A 25,360-nucleotide genomic window follows, 5' to 3' on the forward strand; every position below is an offset into this window, starting at 1 on the left:
GATAGAAATTTGAAGTTCCGCAATAATTAATTAATTAATCTTAAAATATAAGATTATAATATATAGATGTCAAAAATTTAAGATTCAAATTATAAAATTGATCGATTTGCAATAAATATCAGTAATATTTTAAGGGCTAATCGTAGAAGAAGATCTAACAAACATATACATACATATATATATATATATATATATATATATACTTATATAGAGAAAATTAGGAGAGGAATATAACAAAAATAATTGGGTGTAATTCTATAATAATTCATCCCATCAATCTTCAAAGTCCAAAACAATCAATTTGAGAATCACTATAACAACATAACCAAACAGCTCTTCAAAATTCACAACACAATAAATTCTCTCTATTCAATCTCATAAATGGAATTGAAAATGAATTTATTTTCTTCCTCCACCCTATAAATGATAATCATTGATGAATAATGAATAAATCTATATAACTATATCTTTGTTCTTGAATGGCCAATCTTCTCTTGAATGAAAGAAAGAATCATAGTATAAACAAACTTACACTCTGACCAAGCAAACGACGAATTGAATTGAAACTGTAACGGCTGGTGTACAATGCTGCAACCAGAAAAAGAAAGAACACAACATGAGTAAGTTTAATCGAAAGGAAAACACGAAACATGCTGCTGAAAGTTGCAAGGATCGAGTTTGGGAGAAACCGAGACGGCGTTCTTCGCTCCAAAACTCTGAAGGAGGTCCAAGAATTGAAGTTCATATAGATTGTATTATAAACAAGTCATATGGAAAGCTTATAACTAAGAGGCTCTTTTACCTTTTGTGTATGAGGGAAGCAGAACACCAGAAAATTTGATGCAAAGAGAACTGAAATAATGCTTAAATGCGTCTAAAAAGAATGCCCCATCCATCAACAACAAAACTCTCAAAAATGCTCCAAAGTGAAGTGAAGTTTAGGAGCCCGGCGTCGAAACAAAGGCTCGAGGCGGAAAGATGGAACACCAAACTGCCACCTTTTGGCGTCGTACATTTCGTTCCATGCCTGAACGATCTCGTCGATTTTGAAGACGAACCCTGCAAGATACTCCATTAATAACACAAAAACATTGTGAAAAGATGGAACACCAAGAGGCTGCTTGTAGTTTACCTTCCAGTGCAGTTTCATTGGAACAATGATTCTTGATCATAACAGCAATATCTGTTTGGGAAGCACCTGCAAGTTCGAACTTCTCGACTGATACCTCCAAACATTCCTCCCATGTCGGAAGCTCGATCTTATACTCCACGACAGAACGCTCGTACAATAAGGTACCCCATAAAAGATATATCTGAGATCTCATGTTTGAAGCCAGCTCTGCAGCTTCATCAGCAGGAATCTCACTAAACAGGCTTTCCAATCCAATTTTTTTCAATTCAGATCTGTATTTTTCACTTTTGGAGAGACCATTCAGACGCTGCTCCTCCATTTCTTCCCACATCAACATCCCCTTCTCCATGCTGTCCTCAGCCTTGTTATAAAGCTGTAAGACCTCCGACGAAAAGCTCGATAGCAAACCGATTTGGCTACCGCTAGCAATTGCATAATACCAACAAAGCTTAGCTTGCTCAAACTGCTGCTGCCCAAGTGCAAGGAAACCTTCATAGAAATCTGGTTTTACACTAAGAGCTTCTTCGTATCTCATTTCAGCTTTCTTGTATTCTTTTCGTGCCCATTCATATGCGTCCTTAATCCGAAGAAGTAACGTTTCCCTCAAACCGTCTTCGGGGAAGAAAACCTGCTTCCTTGCTCTGGACATGTGAACATTGCCCCAGTTGAAGAATGCCAGAGCTGCCATTTCTTGAAACTTTTCTGCAGCAATTTCAAAAATCTCCTGTGCACTGTCTCCAGTTACGGTGTCCTCCATCGCTTCCGAGTACAGTTTCATTCCCAGCTCGTGAAGATCCAAGTATGAATCGGCATCGACCCCGACATGGTTCTTGAACAATCGTGCAAACTGAACTATCCAATCCTCAACGGTAGTCATACCCCTTGTAACCTCTTTATCATTCACCACCACTGTACTTCTTCTTTTATCAAGCTTTGGATGCCTCTCATCATTATCAGTTTCCTTGTAGATGGGTTCCTGATCAGGACTGACCTCTGTAATATACAGTCTAAGTGAAGCCTGCAGCTGACATGATGATTCAACCAACCTCAACTCCTCTGTTGTGGTAATTGTAACCAAATCACCCTCTTGATCTCTGTACTTCACAAGAACACCCTTCAAGCTTGGAAATCTGTCTCGAACAATCTGGCTCACCAATTGCAGGCTGCAGTTTGTAGGTAACTGCGCCCATCTTATGTCTTCTCCAAATACCAACTTCACCGTCTTCGACACCGGTTTATCCTCGATCGGTTGAACGAACAATTTGTCCTCCTCAATGGTGACTTTTGTAACTTCCTTATCTTCAACTGGATCAACCTGATCAACCTGTTCAACCTGATCAACCTGTTCAACCTGTTCAACCTGATCAACCTGTTCAACCTGTTCAACCTGTTCGACCTGTTCAACATGAACCAGCTGATCAGGCTTCTCCTCCACAACCAGCTTATCATCTGTCTTTGCTTCAACTTTCTTATTCTTCTTCTTCCTTAGTTTCTCTCTAACTACCTTTTGCAGACGCTCTGCAGGGCGCAGCTTCACGCTGGCCAGACCGATTTCTTTATCGTCGATATCGACGCCTTTTTCCTTCATTGTGTTCTTGACACTATCCAAAACCTCCAACGCAGAGAGATTATTAGGCTCTAAGCTCAAAACGGTATTCACATCTTGCAATGCCAAATCAAACCGGTTCAAAGCCTCGTAACACCTTGCTCTCTTCAGCAGCGCCTTGCTATACCTCGGATGAGCCTCCAACGCCAAATTGCACTCGTTAATCGCCCGCGGATACTCGCCCAACCCTAACTGCATATAACAGGTAGCCATGTTGCTATGGAGATGAGCAACATCGATGTGATTTCTCGGCAAAAGCTTCAGAGCTTTCTCATATTTCAACATCGCGCCTTCATGATCTCGCTTCTGGAATAGCCGATTGCCTTCCTCCTTGAGCTCATGAGACATGTTTATGAAGATCGCCGTGTCTTCATCGAACGCTTTCGTGTTCCGCTCGGACGGCCGAGCCGGCTTCGAATTAGCATTTCCAGGCTTCTCGCCAACATTTTCCTTCTTCTTTCCCGTAGGCTTCCCCATTGAAATAACTCAAAAAATCACAAAGTTGTTGGTTCAATATTCAAATCAAATCCTCGCTCCTCTTCCTCTCTAATCCTCAAACCACATAAAACTGCATCGAAATCCGTGCCTGGAAATTTCAAATTCGTCGAAAACAGAATACAAATCAAAAGCATACAAACTGCAGAGAGCCAGAGAAAACAAGAACAAAAGCTGAATTAAGAAATGGAAATCTCAATCAAACACGTCTCACAACTTCAAGATCGAAATTACAAAACTCATTCAAATCTTACTTGACGAACAACAAATGAAAAAAACGAAGAACCGTTCAATCAATCTGGCTTCCTCTCGACTGCTCCGGACTTGAAAATTCGGATTCGAAAACGAAACGAAATGGAAAGAAATTGGAGCCAATCGATATCCAATTGGTGAGGCGATAATTTCAGGAACAGTAGGAGGAGAGGAGGAGGAAGCCAGAAAGGAAAGGACAAGAAAAGGAGCCTTTGAGAGGGAAAATGGCTATTCTTCTAGGGTTACGGGAATGTCAGGTCAACTTTTCAAATGATCCTGTCAATCCCAAATTGTCGTTCCGCGCGTAGCGGAACTTTCCTTCTTCGTACACATAACTTATATGTACGCGCCAAAACACGCGCGCGCACAAACACAGGTTGACCGACCCAATAACATTGGAAATAAGAAAAAAACTTTTTTTTTTAAATACTATTTTCGTTTTTTAATTACATTTTTATTACTTATATTAAATCTTTAAAATAGTTTTAAAATTTATTTATTATTTTATTAGTAGTAAATTAAATAAATGCAATAATTATTAAAATACAAAAATTAAAATTTGACAACTAAATTACATATACCAAAAACCCAAAATATATTGAGAAAATTATATTATATATATATTTTTATTATTATTATTATTATTATTATTAGTAATGAAATAGATTATGCTTGATTTATTCCACGTGTTAATTAAAAAATATATAATTATCTCTTCAATTTTTAATTAATTTTATCACAAACCTTCAAATTTGAAAATGTTTAATAAGTCATCAACGTAAGGTGTATATATTTATATTGAGTCGATAATATAATATTCTAGAACTAAAATTTTAAATTTTAATAAATTTTTTTGAATTAAATTTAATAAATCATTAGGCCTTTTAATTTTTAAAACTTGATAAATTTAACCTTTTTCTTAATATTAAAAACAGCGACATACACGGGTCGGGTTGGCCCATGATTGGAGTTTCCAACCTGGAACTACTCAACAAGTCAATCTTCTTTTAAAATATATATATATATATATATTATTACCTAATGTTATTGGTTAAATAATTGCTGAATGAACACAACATTGGTTTTTGTAGTAATTATTATTTTTATTTATTTAACAATAAATAAATAAAGTATTTTATTGATTGAATTTAATTTATACACTAATAAAGTAGTTGATTTTTTATTTAAGTATTGAATATCACTATTTTTTTCTTTATGGAGAATATAATGATTCTTGAAAGATCACGAGTCAGGATTTTCCTTACTTTATGCTATATTTACAGTTGGTTTTTAAAAAGAATATAATTTAGTTAGAATAATATTTTATTCACTTTATTATTTAGTCATTTCATTTCATTCACTCTAAATAAATATTAAACTTAAATTTTGTAAAATAAAAACAATATTTATTATTGAATAAAAATGTCATTCTCGAATAAATAAAATGTATTTGCATTCAATACCATATATGAATAAAAACAACGGATAACTCATGTCTGTCTGTAAGGATAATTTTCACCCTAGAAAGAAGAATAAGAACATAATCATGTCGAGAATATGCAAGAAAATGTTTGGACCATAAAGTGTCGATTGTCGAATACATATTTCAAATCATAGGCGTGGGTCGTCACAAAAAAATCATAATATAAATATTGTTTTCAAAGTTAATTTTTGGAAATATAAAAGAAAAATTAAAATAGTATATATTTAAAATAATAATAAGTGTTTTATATAATTTTAATTTTTGTGGTAGTTTCTTATTAAGAATGGCTGTCCCAAGACACGTGGGAGAATGGGAATAATATTTTATAATTTAAATGGAATATGATCCTGATTTGCCGTACCTTGTCTGCGCACTTACGAGAATTTATTAATTTAAACAATAATACAACTAAACATGTGACACTTTTTAATCTTAAACATTTAATTTTATAAATTTGTAATTAAAATTAAACATTTAATTTTGTCGACTTTTTTTAAGATGACGGTAGAGTAGAGATGTTCACAAGACAAGACAAGGTGGAGCGAGTAAATCCCTCCCTCCTATTTCATTCTCAATTTTTTCAAAATTTTTATTTATTTTTGCGACAATCAAATTTCCTTTAAAAATATGTTTTCCAATATGAACTCTCGAACAGACATGTTCACCTCGCAGGTAAAATCGACATCTCGGGTGCATATGGAGAAATAAATTAGCAAAAGTAATAAAATAACTAATAATTAGTTGTGGGCCAGAAATTGTTGGACTTAACTATGATAACATTCGGCCCAGCCCACGAATTAAATGCGTAGTTTACGAAATATAACATAAATATTATTATATACACAATAAATAAATATTATTTGTAATCCACTTTTTTCATATATATATATATAATTTTAAAATAAATTTGGTTTAGGAGTTGAGTGACCTAATTTAATTATTAAATAATTAGAGTCGGGTTTCGTGAGTTATGGTAAAAAGAAAGAGAAAAATAGACGTATTTAATAACTTACTCTTTTAAAAAAGCATTAAATTATTTAGAGGGGTTAGGTTCGTTAGTTTTTTAAATATAATCGTAATATTAAATGTATTAATTATATAAATTGTGTATTTAATATATAAAACTTTAAAGTGTCTGTTGTAGAGTTCATTGCATGTTGTTTTTTTTTTTTTAACTTATTAATTATAAAATTAAATTAATAAATTATATATATACTTTCAAATATTTCAATAATATATTTAAATTAATTTTTTTTATAATATAAATAATTAGAAAATATCATTAAACTTAAAAAAAAAAAAATGCTCTTTTAACTTTTAAATTAAAACTCGTACTATACTTAAAAAAAAATATATTCATAAAATTTTAACAGTATTATTATTATTATTATTATTATTATTTTTGGCAGAGGTTTTTTATTTATCTATTTATTTATTTTTGAGGAAATTAAGTTAAAAAAGATATGTATAATTGAGCTTACACGAAAGTGTTGTAGTAAGTTGTAGACCTAATTCCATAAAAGAAAAGGAGGGGACAGCTGGAGATGAATTAAGTGCTTTTATTATGTTTAACATTAATTTTTTAAAATTTTATATTTATTTGAGATGAAATAGAGATGCCAGCTGGGTGGGATTTCAGCGAAAGCGCGTTGATTTGGAATTGAAATGCCGCCCATTGTATACAAACTAACGCATGCTATTCTTCAATTATTATTTCCTTATTATCACTTTAATTTCCCTATTATTATTCCTTTCTTTTCCACGTCATTACTTTTTTTTCCACTCAAATAATGCAATAATCGTTGCTTTAATTTTTTTCTCAAAATATTGTTTATAGGGTGTTTTTTATGGATTAAATTTATAGATAAAAAAAAGTTTGTATTTACTTGTATGAAACAAACATAAATAAATACTGTAAGGCTCGGATTCTAAAATCAAGTTTCAACCACTTTATAATCCCGTGATACTACAGTATCATAAGAAATGTTTCGTTCCTCTCTTTAACTATACTTTGTTCTCCTTTTCATCGATGTAGGATCTCATAATCCATTTCTTCGAGGGTCTAGTCACACTACTAGTAAATATTGCTCACTTTGACCGATTACAGTATCACAGTTAGCCTCACAATTTTACACATAAATGCTTCATTCCCCTCTCCAACTTCTGGGATCTCACAATTCACCTATAGGGACGCTTTATTCTCCCTTTTTAATCGACGTGAGATCTCACAATCCACCTCTACGGACCCATTATTCCCCTCTCTAATCAACGTGGATTCTCACAATCCACATCATAGAGACTCAATGTTCTCACTCGCACACAGTCCGGTGTCTGGCTCTGATACCAATTGTAACCGTCAAAGTCCACCACTAGCAATTATTGTCCGCTTGCTCTTTTACGTATGGCCGTCAGTATCATATCTATTAAGGAGAAGTTTCTACATCGTTATAAAGAATACTTCGTTACTCTCTCCAACTAACGTGTAATCTCGCATTTCTCAAACAATCCTAAACCTCACCTTCATTGGGTTTATGTTATTTTTACCAAACCCAACTCCCAACAGCAAATCATAAATGTACATATATAATATATGTATCTACAAAATTCTCTCTTAAAATGAAAATAATTAGAATATTTTTTTAATTAATAAAATTTTGAACAGATCCACAAAGTTGCTCCCATTAGGGTCACAAGAATCTTGGGGGCACCGCCTTATAGTTGGGTGGGTCCCACTCATTTCCCATATTAAGTGTACCCCACCATTTCTATTTTGTCCGTTCAACCATCACACTCATATCCAGCACAAAATGGTCCCATTTTTTCCTTTTTTTAATTCCTATTATTTATATTTTTTTTTAAAAAAAATTCCTTATTATGGTTTCCCCTTTGGTTAGTTTCTCTTTATACCTCCACGCTTAATTATTTTCCACCCTATTTCTGTGCTGTCAAATTTATTCAGGCTTTCCTTCTTCGAGCTTCCCTTAATCACCATCAACTTTCTTTTAATAATAATATTTTATCCTAATTAATTTATTTATTTCTAAAAGTCCCCTCAGAGTAATAAGGTCCAATGGGCCCGACCCGGGCCCAGTAAGTTCGGTCACAGTTAATCACCAGCAAGAAAGTCATAGGTCAAAGTTTCATGGGTTTCAGATTTCATCTCAGAATTCAAAGAAACTCAGCCAAAGAACCATGACGGCATAATAATCACCAGGCGGCACGTCCTGCACTCTGCACCAAAATAAATAATAAATAAATAAATAAATAAACTGATACGGATGGAAAATAAAATTAAAAAAATACCTGGACCCGGAATGAACGGGACGGAGTAAACGGAACACGTGAAACGACGGGGACGAGAATCACGACGAACGGAGCCGACGACGGCACAGACGGAATCCCAACGCTGCACACGACGGATTTGAACGGGACGTAATTCTCATCCAACGGCGTTATGAACCGATTGCAAATTGATGGCAGTTACAGATTACTTCGTCTTGAAATTAATCTTCGAATTATGATCTTTTTATTTTTCTTTTCGTTTGGTCCAAATTCAAAATAAAAATGTCCGAAATTCTCCTTCCACAGCAAATGATGTATATGTACAAAGGGAGTAAAATGGTTGGGTTTAGCTTCTTCGATCCTCTGTCACAGTGAGGCATTTCGAGAACCTTCTCTTCTCTGCGTACAAAACTCGGCGAGCCGATTCAGTCCCCCGCGCTTCGAAATCATGAGCTGAACTCATCACGAATCACAAACTCAGCAAACAACAAACACGATCTGAATTGTAAATCTACTAGACTTCACCTCCGGTACCGCCTTGAAGAATATGAACTATGCGTGCTGTATTTTTTCGCAATAAATCTTAACCAGAAACGTTCACAAACCGATGCTCTTCATCGAACCTGAGATCGTAAAGTTTTAGACATCACCGTACCTTCTGCTGCGATTTCAAGCATCGTCCGCTTTGGACATGACCGAGAGCCGACTAGATCTAGGTTGAAATGACGCTCTCCTCCTCTGCTGGTGTGAAGAAGGTCGAATCAGAGTCGTCAATGCTCGTTTCACCAATTCTCCTTCCACGCCGCCGATTCGAACGATCGAGTTCGCCATGGCCGATCTCCACATATTCAACCTGGTTGAAGGAAACGACGACGACTGGCTATGGCTGCCGCTGCTCGAGACGTTCTTATGAAGACTGCACCGGAACGAGCCTGGATGTGTCGTCGGAGAGCACATACAAGTCCTCTTGACATTAGACACCGGTCGATTCTTCCTGGAAACGATAGCCGATCGATTTGGTGAACTCGAACGGTTATCAATGAAGAAACGGACAGAAGGAGTAAGAGAAGGAGATGAATAAACATTGACACGGCTAGGAGAGGTGGATCGAGGTTGATGATGATGGCTACGAAAACCACGATGGTCATCATCACGAAAAGTAGAAGTAGACGAGTAAAAGTTTGAACTTGTAGATGAAGCAAACGCGGACATAGAAGAAGACAAGGAAGAAGAGTTGCAGAACCGGCCGCCCGGCGAGTGTGATCGGAGCACCGGGCCGCTGGATCTGGTTTTCGAGGAAGAAGAAGAAGTCACCATTTGTTATAGAAGAGAGAGAAAGAGGAGTCAGAGAGAGAGAAAGAGAGCGAAGAACAAAAAAAGGCTTCGGCGTTGCGTTCCCTCCAAGGGGCCCCTCGAGGCGTTAGTTTGGCAAACCTAACGATTCTCAAAGGCCGATTTTATAGATAAGAGAAAAAGGGATCAGATCGTAATTACGAGGATAACCAGGGGCAATTATGGAAAGAGTGGAGTCAGTTGACTTAACCATGGTAGGGTTAAAGAGTGCTTAGGGTTTTAAGGGTAGGGTTGGGTTAAAGGAGCGTTGGGATTCTTGATCTAACGGCTGAAGGGGGAATTTGCGAAGGAAGAAGACGAAAATGGGAGCCGTTTATCTAACTTTAAGGAGAGGCAGAATCTGCCACGTGTTAAGATGCTTCTGACAGGAAAAAAGTATGAAAGTACGAAAAAACCAGGTCCAGAATCTTTAATTACAATTTGCCATCGGATGAGGATATGGTGGAGCCACATGCGTTGTGACCACGGTATCCATTGCGTGAACTCCACGTAGTGTAACTGTAAAGATTTCTCTTGCTTGTGATTGGTGACGACCAAACTGTAATGTAAATATCATCGTTTTTCAATTTTATTTTCTTTTTAGTTTCAAAAAAAATAAAAAATGCTAGTAAAAATATAGATATTATTCCTTATTTATATTTTCGTATTTAATTAGCCAATAAATAAATCCAACTATTTTCATTTATAGCGAGACAATTAAAGTATATATTATAACGAGTAAATAAAATAAGGATGTCACGAAATAACCTTTAAAACTCAATACGGTTCCAATAATAGCTAAATATGAGATACTGCATTTTGATTTAATATACAAAAAAGAGACACAATAATAGACAATGATCCCACATCGGTTGCAAACTATAATGAAACATTTTTTATAACAGTGTGAAAACTTCTCTCTAGTAGACACATTTTAAGATCGTGAAGCTAAAACTGTACGTAGCAGAACAGACAATACTTAATATACTCACGGTAAAAAAAAAAGTTACTAGTGTTTTTACTTTTAATCTAGAAGCTTGAAATTACTTCTAATAAAAAAAATCTAGAAGCTTTGGTAGAGGGAGATTTGGTAAAAAGGCTTTGAAATTCGTTGAAAAACGCGGTAAACTTGAAACGATCCGTCGGCTCAGCTGCAATTGTTGACGAACATTTATTGATTGAGTCGTTGGTCGCTATTTGCCGGCTAGAGCATTTCGTACGACATATCGGAAGTTCGAAAAAGGGGAAATAAAGGTAAGGATGCAGAAGTGGGATTTGAAGAAAGAAAAAGTTGACAAATCCAAGAGAGGCGGGAAATCCGTAATTAATTAAAGATGGTGGATTGACAGCTGTCTAATTTAATTATATGTTTTTAATAACTCTTTCATTTTTTTTATTTTTATTGAGAATAATTTATATTCTTAAATTATATTAATTAAAATGGTATAAATTAACCAATTTAAGCTTTATAATTTTGTAAATATTTTATTTAGTTAATTTGAGTTGAGTTTATATTAATTAAAATCGAAAAAATAACTCCAAATTATTTTATAAAATTTTAAGTTTAAATCAATAACTCTCATAAATATTACATTTATTTATTTCATTTAAAGTATGACTAAATACAAATCTATGCTATTTTAGAGTTAAAGCGAATAGTGGTATTAATATACACTGACTTCTCGATCATCAACTTTAATTTTTTTATTAAATTATTTAAATAAAATAAACGTATGCATCATATTAGCATTTTATCAATGTCACAAACTATATAAATTAAATAAAAGTATAATATAAAATCTAAAGAGGTAAATCAATGCTCTTTTTATAAATTAAAAAAAATAAATAAATAAAGTGGGCCCGTACTTAAAATTAACAACTTAATTAAACAGCATAGTATTTTACAATATATTGACATTCATATTGTCAATACAAACATTACATTATTATAATTACAATAATTGTAATTATTTGTATATTGGAAGTCTTAAGACACAAAAATATTTATATTTGTAAATAAAAATTAATATTGGCCCTTGATTTCCCCAAAGGCTACCCCTATATATATTATACTTATTTAAAATTAAAATTAAAAAAAAATATCGAAAATACGCATAAGTAATTTAAATTAAAATATATATGATTGATTAAGGTCTAAACTTTATTATAAATATATAGTATTGATTCATGTTATAAGGGAAAGATTGGGAGAAAAGTGGATAGGGGAGGGGGATGAAAATGATTAGAGAACAAATCACATGGGATGGAAGTTGGAGATATTAAAAGAGTGGTAGGGTGATTGGGAAGCAAAATGTTGTCATACCCCAATTGGCTTATCCAAAAGGACGGAACCACTCTAACTTTTGCACCTCATACCGAACCAATTCATTATGACACGTCTATTTCATTTAATATTGTCTTTTTGGACATTCGCTGAATGTTTCGTTCTCTCTTCAACCGATGTGTGATCTCACAATCCACCCCATTTGGGACCAAACGTCATTGCTAGCACACCACCTAATGTCTCGCTTTGATACCATTTGTGACAACCTAAGCCATCGCTAGTAGATATTATCTTATTTTTTGCCACACTGTCTTGTGTCTGGCTTTGATACCATTTGGACAGCTCAAGCCATCACTACTAGATATTATCTTATTTTTGGCTTTCCCTTGTGAGCTTTCTCTCAAGGTTTTTAAACATGTCGGACAGTGTCTAGCCCTATTGCGACAAGTGGCTCGTAGCATCTGGTGATTGGCTCTAATACCATTTGTAACCGCTCAAGATCCACCGCCAGTAGATATTTTTCGCTTTGGCCCGTTACGTATTGTCATAAGCGTCACGATTTTAAAACAAATCTATTGTGAGATCCTATATCACAAAACATATCGTGTAAAGTGCAGAAACCTCTCCATATTAGACACATTTTCAAACCTTGAGAGGAATCACATAGATAAAAGCCTAAAATGTTTATTCTTTTGCAAACGTCTCGATCTTTTTAGTTTAATAATGAGGAGTGAAGAATCCAATCAACCACCCCTAAAATAAAAACGAGTACTTTATCATGTTGGAATTCTCTCAATTTTAAAGTATAAGAATTAAAATATTACCCTACGAGAATTAAAAATACGTAAAAGCATTAATTATTTTACTATCGAATTTATATCTTATTTAAAAAATGTTAAAACATAATTAATGTGGGCCCAATGTACCCGAGCCATTGAATTTTTCATTAATACTTAATACTTATGTAACCGTCTAAACTCATAATTTTAATTTTCAACGCGTCCATTAGTCAACAAATTGATTTTTATTTTCTTAAAATAAGATAGAGAAATTTCAATACAAAATTAAAATAAATTAAATTCCATTAATTATAGACAATTAAATTTTAAATAAATACTGTTTATTAGTTCTTTTAATGGGACGTCTCTAGTCTTTGATTTTCAAACTTTTTGTCTTTGACTTTTCGGTTGGTGGACCCCACGCATGTATCGTGTTTGTGGGCCTCATGGCCAACGAAGAGAGGCCCATTAAAAGGTTTACTAATGGGCCTTTTGTCGGGTACGGATCCAATTTGACCCAATTAATGTTCCCATCGAGGCCCAATTATAATTCGCTGGAGAAATTGCCATGCAAATATTTATATTTATTGCGATTTAAAATATTTACAATGTAGTATTTTAGCTGCATACAAAAAAAAAAAAAAAAAAAAAAAAAAAAAAAAAATAATAATAATTAGTTTAATCATGTCCTAAGTTGATTAATTATAATAATAATCAAGTGGAATAAATAGGAGTAAATTCACGAAGGTAGCTCCAACGTCATTATATGACTACCGTGGACGGTGTTTATTATAGGCGAAGGAACGATGAAAGAGGGGTGAAAAGGGTGGTCGGAGAAGGTAGCATTTATAGCTCAAAATTTGGGGCCACCTCCAATCTCGACCCCCACTTATCATTCACTTTTAAGTTATAACCGGTGGACTCTCGACACGGGTCTTACCTTCAAGCTTCGTAAAATACCGTTTGGATTTCACTACCTTCGAATTTTTATCTTAAAATGTTTTTAATAACAACATTGGGTTTTAATTTTATTAGGACGAAAATACCCTTGGATGAATATATATTAATTATTCAAAATAAATATTTAAGACTTAAAAAGACTGTTTTTCTATATTATATTTTAAATATTTATTTTGAATAATTTATAATATATATTCACCCGAGGGCATTTTCGTCCTAATAAAATTACAAGATTCTGCTAAAAACTTCAGATGAACTATATTTTGACTTTTTTTATTCTCATAATTACACGTGTATCCGTTAAATGGGCCTAATTGCGAGCCCATTAGCACAAAGTTTTCAGGTTCGGCCCAAGACGTAGGATCATTGTTTTTCCCTTTTTCAGGAATTTTCAGAATTACCGACAGATAGAATCTGCCACTTAATGGAGGGAAAAAAACGAAGAACACATCAGAACACGGAGCAAAAATGCCTACGATTTTTTACTCTTCACTCTGCAACTGTAGAGTCTGATCGGAACTATTTTGCATTTTTGGAGTTCAAATGGCATAATCTTTTGTTGAACGTATAGATGATCGATTCTTCCGTCACTTCTCCGGCGACGCTGCATCGCAAAATCTCCGCCGTACTACTTATTAATGGTGAGTCGATTCAGACGGCCGTTGATTCTCCAGCATTCGTTGTATTCTTCTTATTAATGGTGTAGTCACTGTTGTTTTAACTTAATGTAGTTCGAATGGTTCTTCTTCAGCTTATTCACTGTGTTTTTGAATTTCCCGCTGTGAAGCTTTATTTGGATTCTCTTGGCTCCTTGATTTGGTACATTTTGGAATGCGTTCTGTTTTGATAACCGAGTTACTGTTTTGATTTTGGCCTCTGGAGATTCTTTATAACGATTCCGTTTGGTTCCTTTTGTGTTTTTGTGTTATTCATTTTATCTTAAACTAATTGAAATCTTCCTCTTTATATGCAACCATCCGTACACCATGGATGGAGATTGAAAGTTCTGTATGTAGTCGTTTCCTGCTGTTTTCTAATTCTATATTCAAGATTACAATCTACTTCCAAAGTTTTTTCTCTCTTTACTTACTGTTTAAGTCTAACATATAGTTTGGGTTTACAGATTGAAGCTGCTCCTAAAGGAATTGGTGCACTGCCCATTCTACATGTCAATTGACAAGTTTAAACTTGTAAAACCCGCTCATCGATAGCTCGATTCACAGGAGTTACCATTGACATAGATATTTTGCTTTGGAAACCAGTCATAAAACAAAACATTATGTGAATCAAGCGGTCCATGAGCGGATGTTACAAGTTGTTATTAGAGCTAGACACCAGGCGGTGTGCTAGCAGGACACTGGGCCTCCAAGGGAGTGGATTGTGAGATCCCACGTTGATTGGAGAAGAGAACGAAGCACGAACGACGGACAATATCTGCTAACGGTGGGATTAGGTTGTTACAAAAGGGTTAGTTGCGCAAGATTTACATTTATGATTGTGTATGTGTTTTGCTTTCATTAGGATCATGAAACCAATCTTGTTCTGTTTTGTAGTTCTCCATTAACTAAGGTTAACGAAAAACAAATTGTTCATGTTCATGTTCATGTGAGCCAAAATGAGTGTGTAGCTTAAGATGATAATGCTCGAATATTGCAATTGCTTATATTATCTGTGCCCACAACACTCCATCTTTCCAACAGGCACAGACCCTGAATGGGAAATCAAACTGTGCAAGCTATACAAGCTGCTCATATCTATCAATCTTTCAAAAGGAAGATTCTATTGTCAAATTCAAGCAGGGTTAGCAATATATGCAAAATTTCTGCCTTGTACCAAATAATTAGAAGCTGTTTCATCCCATCTTTAACATATCAATCAGGCGAAGCAAACGAACTCAAAAAAGAACGATTATCTTCAAATTTTTCCTCAACTTCACGATTAACTCAGACTAAATTGACAACTTTGTAATATTGTTTGTTGTTGCTTCAGGTATGACACTGAGAAACAGAGAAACGAGGGAACAAGATGAAAGGGGGATCCCAAGCATAGGAAAATTGAACTGAAGAACCAGGCTGAACAATTCCTCCATTTATGAGCAGGCAAGCGTCCCCTTGCTTTGACACAATCGATGGATCAACAGGCTCAACAGTCTGAAACCCTGGGCAGGACAAGACGATCTGCTTCTGAGGACAATCGCAGTTGTTAATCACTTGCACGTTCCATTCAGGTTGGCCCCCAATCACCCTTCCACTTCTCTGTGTTCCTATGTTAATGGTGTCCAAACTGCAGCTTCCAGCACCAAACCCTGCAACAAAATCCACCAACTCAAACCCAGAAAGGGGAGAGAAAGAAAGCTCTAAAGGTAGAGATTTCTTGATTTTGACTTCGTTTTTTTTAATCAAATACTGTTACCTTCATTGATGAAACTTAGGAATAGGATGAGGATTGCTGCAATCATGGCGGAGAGGTTGATCATAGCAGAAGGGAGTGCTTTTGAGGTAAGTGAGTTTAGAAACCAAATTCTCTGTTTTTATGATTTCTTGTTCTTGGAAATTATGGTTTGCTAGTGTCTGTCTTCATATCTGTATTTTGAACGGCTTTGCTCATTGGTTTATTATGGCAATAATTATTAAATTAATAATGGTCTAGAAGAAAAAGAAAATTAATTCAAGACTCTCACGCAAGTCTTAAGTGTGATGTGCTGTCAACATAATGTTTCATTTGGGTTGACTGTTTTTGAACACTATGTAGTTGAGAACAAAAATAGGAAGATGCAAATCGTGATGGGATTTTTTTGTTACTTTTTCTTTTCTTTTTTTTTTTGCATCTAATTGATTCTGCATTTAAGTTCTCTTTGGGCATTTAGTTTCTTAGTAAAATCTTCTAATTTGTTGTAATTGCATCCGTAAACTTCCCGTAATTATCCCCGAGCCATCAAAATTTAAGTTCTAGTTTACTAAATAGTTCGAGTTAATTGCTACAATTTTGTAACTTTGAGGGGTATGGTTACAAGAAGTAGGTGAGTCTTGTTAAAAGATTAAAACCGTTCAAATCCATAACGAAAACTAACCCCTTGTTTAGTTAGAGAATATGTCACATCCAATCTCTCTCTTCCTTTATTATCCTTGACCTTTTGTTATTGTGAGATTCCGGTTGGTTGGAGAGGGGAACAAAACATTTCTTAGGACATGAAAACCTCTTCTTAATAGATGCATGTTAAAAACTATGAGGCTGATGACGATACGTAACGGACTAAAACAGATAATATCTACTAGGGGTGGATTTATTTTCTCGTCTCCATTTTCCTCTCTCTCTTCCATTAGTTTTCAGTGCTCTTTCTTTCCTTTGTAACATGCACCAATCATGTCCATCCTTCTTTCCTCTCTTCCTCACATGCAACAACCAAATCTTTCTCTGTTTCTCTTTTAACATGTAAGACCCACATTCTTTTTATCTCTTGCATGCATGTCTCTACTCTTTTTCCTTTCCCTCTATCTCCCACACTCTTTGTAATACCCAATAGACCATCAGTAAATTCAGACCAATTGTCGAGTTACTTGAACAAAATCCGTTTTTAATGATATTTCCTATTGAAAGTTGGAATCAGGATTAGCCAGACCTCGACATTACCCGGCCTCGACCAACTTAACTCATAAAATAAGACCAAAATAAGACTTAAACCTCGACTCATAGCTTGTAAAAGGAGTAAGTTGGAGAAAAGAGAAAGCAAAGACGGTGGGTAAGTAAGTAGGAACAAGCAACTTGGTTGAAGAAAGGGTTGAACTTAAATGAAAGGGTCCCATCCCATGCATAAGGGGGAACAACATAATAGATTGGAAAGCCACCATTAACCACACACATTGATCCCCCAACTTGGCTAAGCTAAGCTAAGCTGGTGGGTTTGATGACTAACCCACCTGAGTGCAATTTTGGCATTCATTCCTGATTCTGTAACTCTCCCTTCTTTTTTGCCATTGCCATACATAGAGCATTTCAAACTCCCTTGATTCTACAATTTGGGTTTTGTTTTCTTAAATATTTTTTAACTTTCTTTTTGGGTAATTATTATTTAAATAAATGAATTAATTCACAATAAAAATTTGTTAAAATGAAAAATGATACGTGGAAATCACTACAAGGGGAGCAAGATTCGAATTACCTTGTTGATTGAATATCTCAAGGCAAGAACATTGTTTGAGATTCGAATCACTCCATAAACAAGATCGATCATGTCTAGCTTGAATGATTCTTGTTGATCAAATATCTCAAGGCAAGGACACTTGTTTGAGATTCGGATCACTCCACAAGCAAGATCGATCATATCAAGCTTGAATGATTCTACATGCAACCTAAACTATATAGAATTGAAAAGAAACTTAGTCGTTGGCTAAAGAAAAACACATATTTTCCAAGTCTACTTAAAAATACAACATACATGGCTTTATATAGCCTCAAAATGAAACTATTAAAGACATCCGAAGAGTTGTAACATTCATACTTAATGACCATAATTAACAATTATGTAATTGTAACTTAAATTAAATAAAAAATAAAAAGTCTTAAAATACATTAATGAAATACAATAACTCTAAATTACTCTAAATTGTATTCTTCTTTTCCGATATTCCCCCTGACGAGAATGAAAGAATCAGAAGAAAGCCTAAAGCCAGATGAAACTGAACGAACTGAACTCCGGCTCCTTTTTGTTTCTTAAAAAAAGCGAGCGAGGAAGTGGGGGAGAAATGACAGACAAGAAGATATTGGAACTAATCCACCCAAAATTTATAACATGAAACTTCATTATTTTCCAATATGGCATGAATTGAAATATCTTTTGATAATTTCTACGATATTTTGTTCACATATTGATTGAAGTATATTGTATGATTGATGTGTCTTGGTTCATATAAAAAATAAATGAAAACATGGGTAGAAAAGTCTGGAAGGCTATGTGTGGAGGTGTGGAGGTTGATGCTAGTATTAATAGGTGGTGACATAAAGCCTTGAAAAAGCTACCTCCCACTAATTAAACTAGTGAACCCTATAACCTTTCTTTTTCAACTTTTGAAGCTTTTGTTGGTTTGGATAACAAAAAAACCTTTTTCTAAAGCGTTTTCTGTTTGCTTCAGCTGGTATAAAATGACTTTTTAAGTGTTTAAAAGCCGTTTTAATGCTTAATTTTTTTTTTTTTTTTTTGAGCATTTGAAAAGTAGAAATAAAGTCGAAACTAAAATTATTGTCAAATCAATTCCTTATATATTTGGATTAGGATGCTTTATTTATTTATTTTTTTCAAAGGAATAATGGATTAAAGGATCACTCAATCAAGAAGAAGAAAAGATAGGCAAAAGAGTAGAGACGTAAAGAACCATCAAAATTTTCTTTTCTTTTCTTTTCTTGAGAATATTATTTTAAAAGCTTTTTAAAATTTATGATTTTGGCTGAAAAAGATGTAAGTTTGTGGAAGAGAATCATTTTGTTATACCTTTGGAAAGGAGAGAGAAGAAGCTGACAGCCATTTACAGGGAATTTATTTTTTCTTCCTCTCCTTTTAAGAAATAAGTTATTATTTTCTGAGGAAAGGGAAAAGAATAAATACACAGAAATATATATAGTAAGTAGATCTCTTAATTTTATCTATGGTGAAAGGAACACTCAACCAATTTCCATTATTTATAACTACTCAATATACATTAAACATTGAGGTTTTTTTTTCTTTTCTTCTCGAATTCAATGACAATAAGTAGAGATTATATTGAGGAGAAAAGTCAACAAGAATATGACAGTAGAGTCAACCTAAACTTTTTGTCGAAAGAATATATCTTACTCAATTCATTTCATAAACATGAAAAAAAAAGAAAAACAATAGACTTTGATCATCACTCTTTACATAAAGAGAGTTTGAGAAGTGGAAGGAGAAGTTCAAGAACAGGGAATTTGAGAGGTAAAAGGCTTGAAAGGAAAGGCATTGTCCAAAGCATAAGTGAAAGGAAAGGCATTGGCTGACCATTGATGGAGGCAGCCATTTCAACATGCTATGGTCATTCGGGGTGAGGCCGCTACTTGGCCCTAAGACGATCAACGTTTTCTATTTAAGAGGGAGGGAGTCTTGAAGCTATGAGTTGAATCTTTTCACTTTTTTTTTTTGTTTATTAAACATAGATGTTTAGATTTTCTATTGAAATTGTTAGACGAAATATTACAATGTGATGTGTATTTTATTGTCAATTTAAATATAGCTCAACTAGTTTATAATATATATCTTAGTCTATAATATATTTTTGACTAAAAATTTTAAATTTCGTCATCCCATGTCTTTGTTGTACTTGAGCATATAAAAAATTTAACCTTATTAACTTGTCAAGAATATATTGAATTCAAGTGGGTCACGCACACGTATCAATTTCTTTGACTTTAGCCTTGTATAAAATAGTCTAGCACCTCTAGATGAGACGAAACGCCAATATTTTCATTAATGACATTATTAGACCGAAGTAAATTTATAGTCACCGATAAACTATATTTTCTACCATATTTACTTGTACGAGGAAATATTTGATTTTATTGATTTTAGTTCAACAAATGTAGAGATATAGAGATTTGAACTTCCGACCAAAGGAAAAGAGAACAATGTCAACTACTCCAATAAGAAACTTGGCATAATGTCTCATCTCACTCGAGTTTTGGAATCGTACACAACCTAAAAGGTAAGAGCTTTTTTAAGAACAAAATAACATCATCATATCGGTTCGGTTCAATTTGAACTAAATTAAGAGAATTAGTGAAACTAAAGCTGCTGGTCTTGAAGTGCAAGAGGAACAGTTGGTCTCCAAGTTGTTCCATTAGGGCCATCCATTAGAGCAATTCCAACAGCAGCTAGATCAGTCCTGATTGTATCAGACTTTTCATACTCCTTATTCTTTCTTGCTGCGTTCCTTTCTTCTATCTTCTGTACAACTTGTTCGTTCGTCATCTTTGCGCGCGTTAAGGCCTTTTCCTTCAGCTGTTGCAGAGCCTGTGCCAACAAAATTGTTCAGTTCGTTTCCAAATAAACGTACCAAAGCCAGCTAGAGAGTGATAAGGCAAGAAGTTTCTGTTAAGTTATCAGTTTCTGAAGGGTGAGATCTACTCTTTCACTTGGGGTCGGAGATTCAAATCTCCACCCGCCACCCGCCACTCGCTACCCGCTTGTTGTAAGAGATTTAACTATATATTGAAGTTCACAAGATTGAATTACAGTGACACCAATCGGTTTCTACCATGGAGTAACTTGCAGGCATCAGCCCTAAGATGGACAACACATTTCCTATCATCTTCTCCAGAGCTGCAAGAGATTCCATTCGAAATTCCTGCTTCTTTCCCTGTATGGATTTGAATTACACATGTTACAAAGAATAGAAACATATGTCAAAGCAGCATCGTCAGTGTATATTAACCGTTTTGCTTTCAGGCTCAAAATTTTTTTAGATAAATAAAATAAATAAGTGAATAGATGACAACAATGTAGAAACCTCCCACTAGCAGACGCGTTCTAAAAATTTGAGAGAAAACCAAAAGGGAAAATCCAAAAAGGACAATATATGCTAGCGGTGGGCTTGGGCTGTTACAAATGATATCAACATGGAGCAATGTGCCAGCGAGAAGGCTGAACCCCGAAGGAGGGTGGACATGAGGCGGTGTGCCAGCAAGGACACTGGGTCCCGAAGGGAGGTGGATTGGGAGGTCCCACATCGATTGGAGAAGGTAATGAGTGCCAACGAGGACGCTGGGCCCCGAAGGGAGTGGATTGTGAGATCCCACCTCGGTTGGGGAGGAGAACGAAACATTTTTTATAGGGGTGTGGAAACCTCTCCCTAGCAGACGCATTTTAAAAAATCTTGAGGGGAAGCTCGAAAAGGAAAACTCAAAAAGGACAATATCTGTCAGCGGTGGGCTTGGACCATTACATACCGCAACGTCAACCAAAAGATAATGTTGAATGAAACACAGGTTCGCTGAAGCCTAAGATAAGCAAGTTTTCTATACGAGAAGCTGTACTATATACTCATAAAGCTAACCATTGACATTATCAGATTAAATTGAGCTACACTTATATCCAATACCTTGCGAGTATGTAACAAATCATTGATAATTTTCAACGGATCCGATAACGCTGCTAAAACCACAGGCGTGTGAATATCATCGGACATCGAGGTCAGGAAAACGTTGTAGAATTTGTTGATTTCTTCCACCAAACTCGGAGGGATGGAACTCTTCAAACTTGATTCATTTTGCTGGCTAATAACAGTTCTACAGTCATCAAGAGTCTGCAACCATTCAAATTCAGTGAAATTAAAAAGATATTGATTTCTAAGATAAAAGACATTTGAGCATCTATGTGCATTGGCTACGCCTGTTCTTGGAAGCTTCTACTTAGTCATGATAGCAGTGGCAACGGCTGTATAACTATAATTTCTCATCATGGAAAACTGTATGCTGTAGTACCTGATAGATGTAAAAAATGCGATCCGAAGCACTTTCGAGCAGTAAATCAGAGTAGTTGATTGGAGAACGATAATGTGTCCCCAACAAAAAAAGCCTCAAAGCCAGTGGATGGTAAAGATCTATGACCTGGAAATTTATAGTTATGTTATGGACCCGATTACGAAATACGTGATAGAAGGGGGAGTCTAAATGAAAAAAAATTCGAGGTCTACCTGCCGAATGGTGAAGAAGTTCCCAAGAGATTTAGACATTTTCTCCGAGTCAATAGTCACAAAACCATTATGGACCCAGTAGCTTATATTACTCGTTCTGCAAGCGGCACAGCTCTGAGCTATTTCGTTTTCATGGTGGGGAAAGACAAGATCCATCCCTCCACCATGTATATCAAAAGAATACCCTAGATAAGCTGCACTCATGGCACTGCACTCTATATGCCATCCAGGCCTCCCAGGACCCCAGGGACTCGCCCAAAATGGCTCCCCCTCCTTTGCAGACTGCATGATATCACAGGACTTCAACAATAATACATAAACAGGACACATTTGTGAGCGATACGTAAGGCGAACTATCCTAAAATTTTAAAGTTTTGTGTTTATCTTTTTCGGTTACACCGATGAGGCAATTGAACTGTACCTAAGATTCATCCAACCCTTTCATTTAGTGAATCTCATTGATTGATGCTATGCATGCAACACTTAACAATAATACAAAGCAACCAGATTGACCTTCCATAAAGCAAAATCAGCCGGGTTTTTCTTCCTGGAGTCCACAGCAACCCGCTCTCCAGCTCGATTATCCTCTAATTTTCGCCCAGACAATAGGCCATATTCTGGAAATTTGTCCACATTAAAGTACACATCACCATCGACACGATAGGCATACCCATTATCAAGAATCTGTCAAGACACAAGAGAAACACTTAATGGCTTGTCACACACACACCTGCCTCCCCTTCCAGAATCAAGTGTAAGACAAGAAAGACACACAGAGCATAAAAGAAGCCAATAAGTGAACAAGATATACTTATTAAAACAAAAGATGGTTTTATGGCGAAAATCAAGATAATATGATTGCCTGATAGCTTCTATCAAATGAGGACGACCAATCAACAAAAAATTTACCTGCTTTATCATGTCAATGATCTGGGGCATGTGGTCCGAAACTCGGGGTTCAACTGAAGGAGACACGCAATGAAGATACCTCATATCCTGACAGAATTCTTCACAGTAACGTCTACTTAAATCAAGCGGATCTTCCCCCAACTCATTTGCTCTAGCAATTATCTACAGAATTTGAAAAGTGCAGACTCAGGATCCTGTCATAGCATTGTGAAAAAAAGTTGGTACCAACATTTAAAAAGAAAAAACATCATACGAACAAGTATTAAACAAGGGAAAAAGGTTCCAGTTGGCTACATGGAACAAAAGTGACAATGGGAATCTATCTCCTAAGATGTAGGATTTAGCAACGAGGAAGATAGACTAAAACAAGTTACATTTGACGAGAAAACACTTACGCAATGGAGGAATATCATGGAAATGGTGCCCAAGGTATACTCTAAGCTGAGAAATTTAGCCCTCTTTACTAAAGGATGGTGCAATTATGTAGCGAACGACTGCTTATGAAACTAGGAGCCATGTGATAGCAACAATGAAAGAAACCATAGAAAGTAGCTCAAATTCATAATGTATTTTCATTCACCATCACAAAGCAGAGACTTAATCCCATAAATTTTGTACCTTGATCATTATTTACATATATGTTCTTCCTGAAAATTAAACTTCATTAGGCACTCCAATTCAGCAACCAATTGCAGTATTCAATAACCTCATCTAGAGAGACACACCCGTTAACTATATATGAGCAAAGAAAAGGAAAGCCATCGCTACAGCAGATGTGCCTAACAAATTACAGAATCAAGCAAAAAGTAATTGAAAGGGGAAAAAGAAGTTCAACCCAATTTCGTTCTCGGTCTTCTTGGTATTATTAATCTCACTCCCTAGAAGGAAGAGGCAAAGTATGTGCAAGGGCGGCAACAATTTAAGCAAGGAAAAATGCAGTTTGTTACATAAATGGCACCATTTTAGCAAATTCACTCACTTTGTCATCCACATCGGTGAAATTGCGAACATAAAGAACTTCGTATCCCAAATGCCTCAAATATCTGGTTACAATTCAACACAGACTACCAAATCATTACAAAAACGGGAAAAAAAGAACATTAATTCATCATATCCAGACAAATAAAATGGTAAATTAGTTTACCAGTCTGTTCTCTCAGCAGTCACGAGTGTCTATAATTGAGGGAAAAAAAAAAAAAAAAAAAAATCAGGCAAAACCTAGAAAGAGAAACTACCTGTAGAGAACATCGAATGTAACATAAACACGCGCATGGCCGATATGGCTGAGATCATAGGCAGTGACACCGCACACGTACATGCCTACTTTGCCTTCTACCTTGGGCTTGAACACCTCCTTCTTCCTACTCATTGTATTGTGCAGCCACAGTTCCGACGAGGAACTCTCATGTCTAACGCCGCCGATTTCCTTGTGGTTCTGCGCACTGACCGGGGGCTGAGATGAGCTCGGAGAAGAAGTGAAACAAGCGAAACATCTCGCAGGCTTGAAGAATGGAAAATGAGAATGGCGGTGAGCTCTGCGGAAAATCGCCTGAGAGATTGAAACTGGGGAGAATCGAGTGAACGATAATGGGTTGTAGAACTTAAGGAGGGAAGCCATTTTTGGTGAGTTATTGGATTTTGTCGCTGCCCCGTATGCCTTTCTTCTGGTTCCGGCGCGGGTTTAATACGTTATCCGCAATTGTGAACTCGGACTTTCAACTCACGAGTTGACTCCCACATTTCTGAGGTTCGCCTTTTCTTCATGGAACTTTTATTTTTATTTAACACCTTTAATTAATTAGTGTTGACTTTTATTTTTTATTTTATTTTTTTATTTTTTATGATCGAATATATTCACCTTTTTTTTACATTGGATCCCGACTCACTTTTTTACATGGATCCTCTTGAGTCGTGTCAGGTTAAGAGAATGAGTAACTCGATTATAGAGAACAACTTGATTCAACTCATCCATTATATTTTGAGTTGGAACACATGGATTCTCTTGAGTTGGGTTAGGATAGGAGAATGAGTAACTCGATTATAGAGGACAACTTAATTCAACTCATCCCTTATATTTTGGGTTGGAACGCACTTGAGTCGGGTCAAGTTAGGAGAATGAGTAACTCGATTATAGAGGACAATTTAATTCA

At 35.4% G+C, this 25,360-nt stretch overlaps 4 protein-coding genes and 1 long non-coding RNA gene across 11 annotated transcripts; 1 reads left to right on the forward strand and 4 right to left on the reverse strand.

The window, feature by feature from the left end:
* Window positions 1-231: 231 nt before the first annotated feature.
* Window positions 232-3,732, reverse strand: LOC111797162 (protein PHOX1). Of its 4 annotated transcripts, none has more exons than XR_002815488.2 (4): window positions 3,488-3,731; window positions 1,133-3,324; window positions 803-1,059; window positions 232-588 (listed from the first exon to the last, which is right to left on the reverse strand). XR_002815488.2 is itself a non-coding variant. In XM_023680093.2 (3 exons), exons 2-3 carry the CDS (start codon window positions 3,213-3,215, stop codon window positions 911-913), a joined length of 2,232 nt encoding a protein of 743 aa, XP_023535861.2. In that variant the 5' UTR covers window positions 3,216-3,375; window positions 3,488-3,732; the 3' UTR covers window positions 232-910. The 4 variants fall into 4 exon arrangements, 1 of the variants encoding a protein (XP_023535861.2); XR_002815486.2 differs by having other exon boundaries at window positions 1,133-3,375; XR_002815487.2 differs by having other exon boundaries at window positions 1,133-3,731.
* Window positions 3,733-8,471: 4,739 nt separating this feature from the next.
* Window positions 8,472-9,692, reverse strand: LOC111797616 (serine-rich protein-like protein). Its single transcript, XM_023680672.2, has one exon. The coding sequence runs from the start codon at window positions 9,565-9,567 to the stop codon at window positions 8,920-8,922; it is 648 nt and encodes a 215-aa protein (XP_023536440.2). The 5' UTR covers window positions 9,568-9,692; the 3' UTR covers window positions 8,472-8,919.
* A 4,339-nt stretch (window positions 9,693-14,031) lies between these two features.
* On the forward strand, window positions 14,032-19,864 carry LOC111796514 (uncharacterized). 4 transcript variants are annotated; one of them, XR_002815366.2, is made up of 6 exons: window positions 14,032-14,246; window positions 14,729-15,072; window positions 15,595-15,832; window positions 15,895-15,967; window positions 16,037-16,103; window positions 19,502-19,864. It is a non-coding gene; the product is annotated as an uncharacterized LOC111796514 (long non-coding RNA). The 4 variants fall into 4 exon arrangements; XR_015421299.1 differs by having other exon boundaries at window positions 16,043-16,103; XR_015421298.1 differs by lacking the exon at window positions 19,502-19,864 and having other exon boundaries at window positions 16,043-16,118.
* Window positions 15,514-16,158, reverse strand: LOC111796512 (TPD1 protein homolog 1). Its single transcript, XM_023679165.2, has 2 exons — window positions 16,018-16,158; window positions 15,514-15,910 (listed from the first exon to the last, which is right to left on the reverse strand). The coding sequence occupies exons 1-2, from the start codon at window positions 16,079-16,081 to the stop codon at window positions 15,591-15,593; spliced, it is 384 nt and encodes a 127-aa protein (XP_023534933.1). The 5' UTR covers window positions 16,082-16,158; the 3' UTR covers window positions 15,514-15,590.
* Window positions 19,865-20,219: 355 nt separating the features above from the next.
* On the reverse strand, window positions 20,220-24,881 carry LOC111797590 (cysteine--tRNA ligase, chloroplastic/mitochondrial-like). The gene is made up of 9 exons (XM_023680640.2): window positions 24,446-24,881; window positions 24,190-24,253; window positions 23,211-23,372; window positions 22,815-22,985; window positions 22,302-22,583; window positions 22,090-22,215; window positions 21,708-21,911; window positions 20,865-20,966; window positions 20,220-20,620 (listed from the first exon to the last, which is right to left on the reverse strand). The coding sequence occupies exons 1-9, from the start codon at window positions 24,826-24,828 to the stop codon at window positions 20,393-20,395; spliced, it is 1,722 nt and encodes a 573-aa protein (XP_023536408.2). The 5' UTR covers window positions 24,829-24,881; the 3' UTR covers window positions 20,220-20,392.
* Window positions 24,882-25,360: the final 479 nt, after the last annotated feature.

Source organism: Cucurbita pepo, chromosome 6, assembly GCF_057944985.1.
Source record: "Cucurbita pepo subsp. pepo isolate OVF chromosome 6, ASM5794498v1, whole genome shotgun sequence".
Taxonomy (NCBI): Eukaryota; Viridiplantae; Streptophyta; class Magnoliopsida; order Cucurbitales; family Cucurbitaceae; genus Cucurbita; species Cucurbita pepo.

Coding starts and splice junctions, on each gene's coding strand:
- LOC111797162 (XM_023680093.2), bottom strand. CDS start 3,215: ATGGGGAAGCCTACGGGAAAGAAGAAGGAAAATGTTGGCGAGAAGCCT. Junction 1,060..1,132: donor CAATGAAACTGCACTGGAAG/GTAAACTACAAG, acceptor AGTATCTTGCAG/GGTTCGTCTTCAAAATCGAC.
- LOC111797616 (XM_023680672.2), bottom strand. CDS start 9,567: ATGGTGACTTCTTCTTCTTCCTCGAAAACCAGATCCAGCGGCCCGGTG.
- LOC111796512 (XM_023679165.2), bottom strand. CDS start 16,081: ATGATCAACCTCTCCGCCATGATTGCAGCAATCCTCATCCTATTCCTA. Junction 15,911..16,017: donor CCTAAGTTTCATCAATGAAG/GTAACAGTATTT, acceptor ATTTTGTTGCAG/GGTTTGGTGCTGGAAGCTGC.
- LOC111797590 (XM_023680640.2), bottom strand. CDS start 24,828: ATGGCTTCCCTCCTTAAGTTCTACAACCCATTATCGTTCACTCGATTC. Junction 22,986..23,210: donor TCATTGACATGATAAAGCAG/GTAAATTTTTTG, acceptor GTGTCTTGACAG/ATTCTTGATAATGGGTATGC. Junction 20,967..21,707: donor ATTTGTTACATACTCGCAAG/GTATTGGATATA, acceptor AAATCCATACAG/GGAAAGAAGCAGGAATTTCG.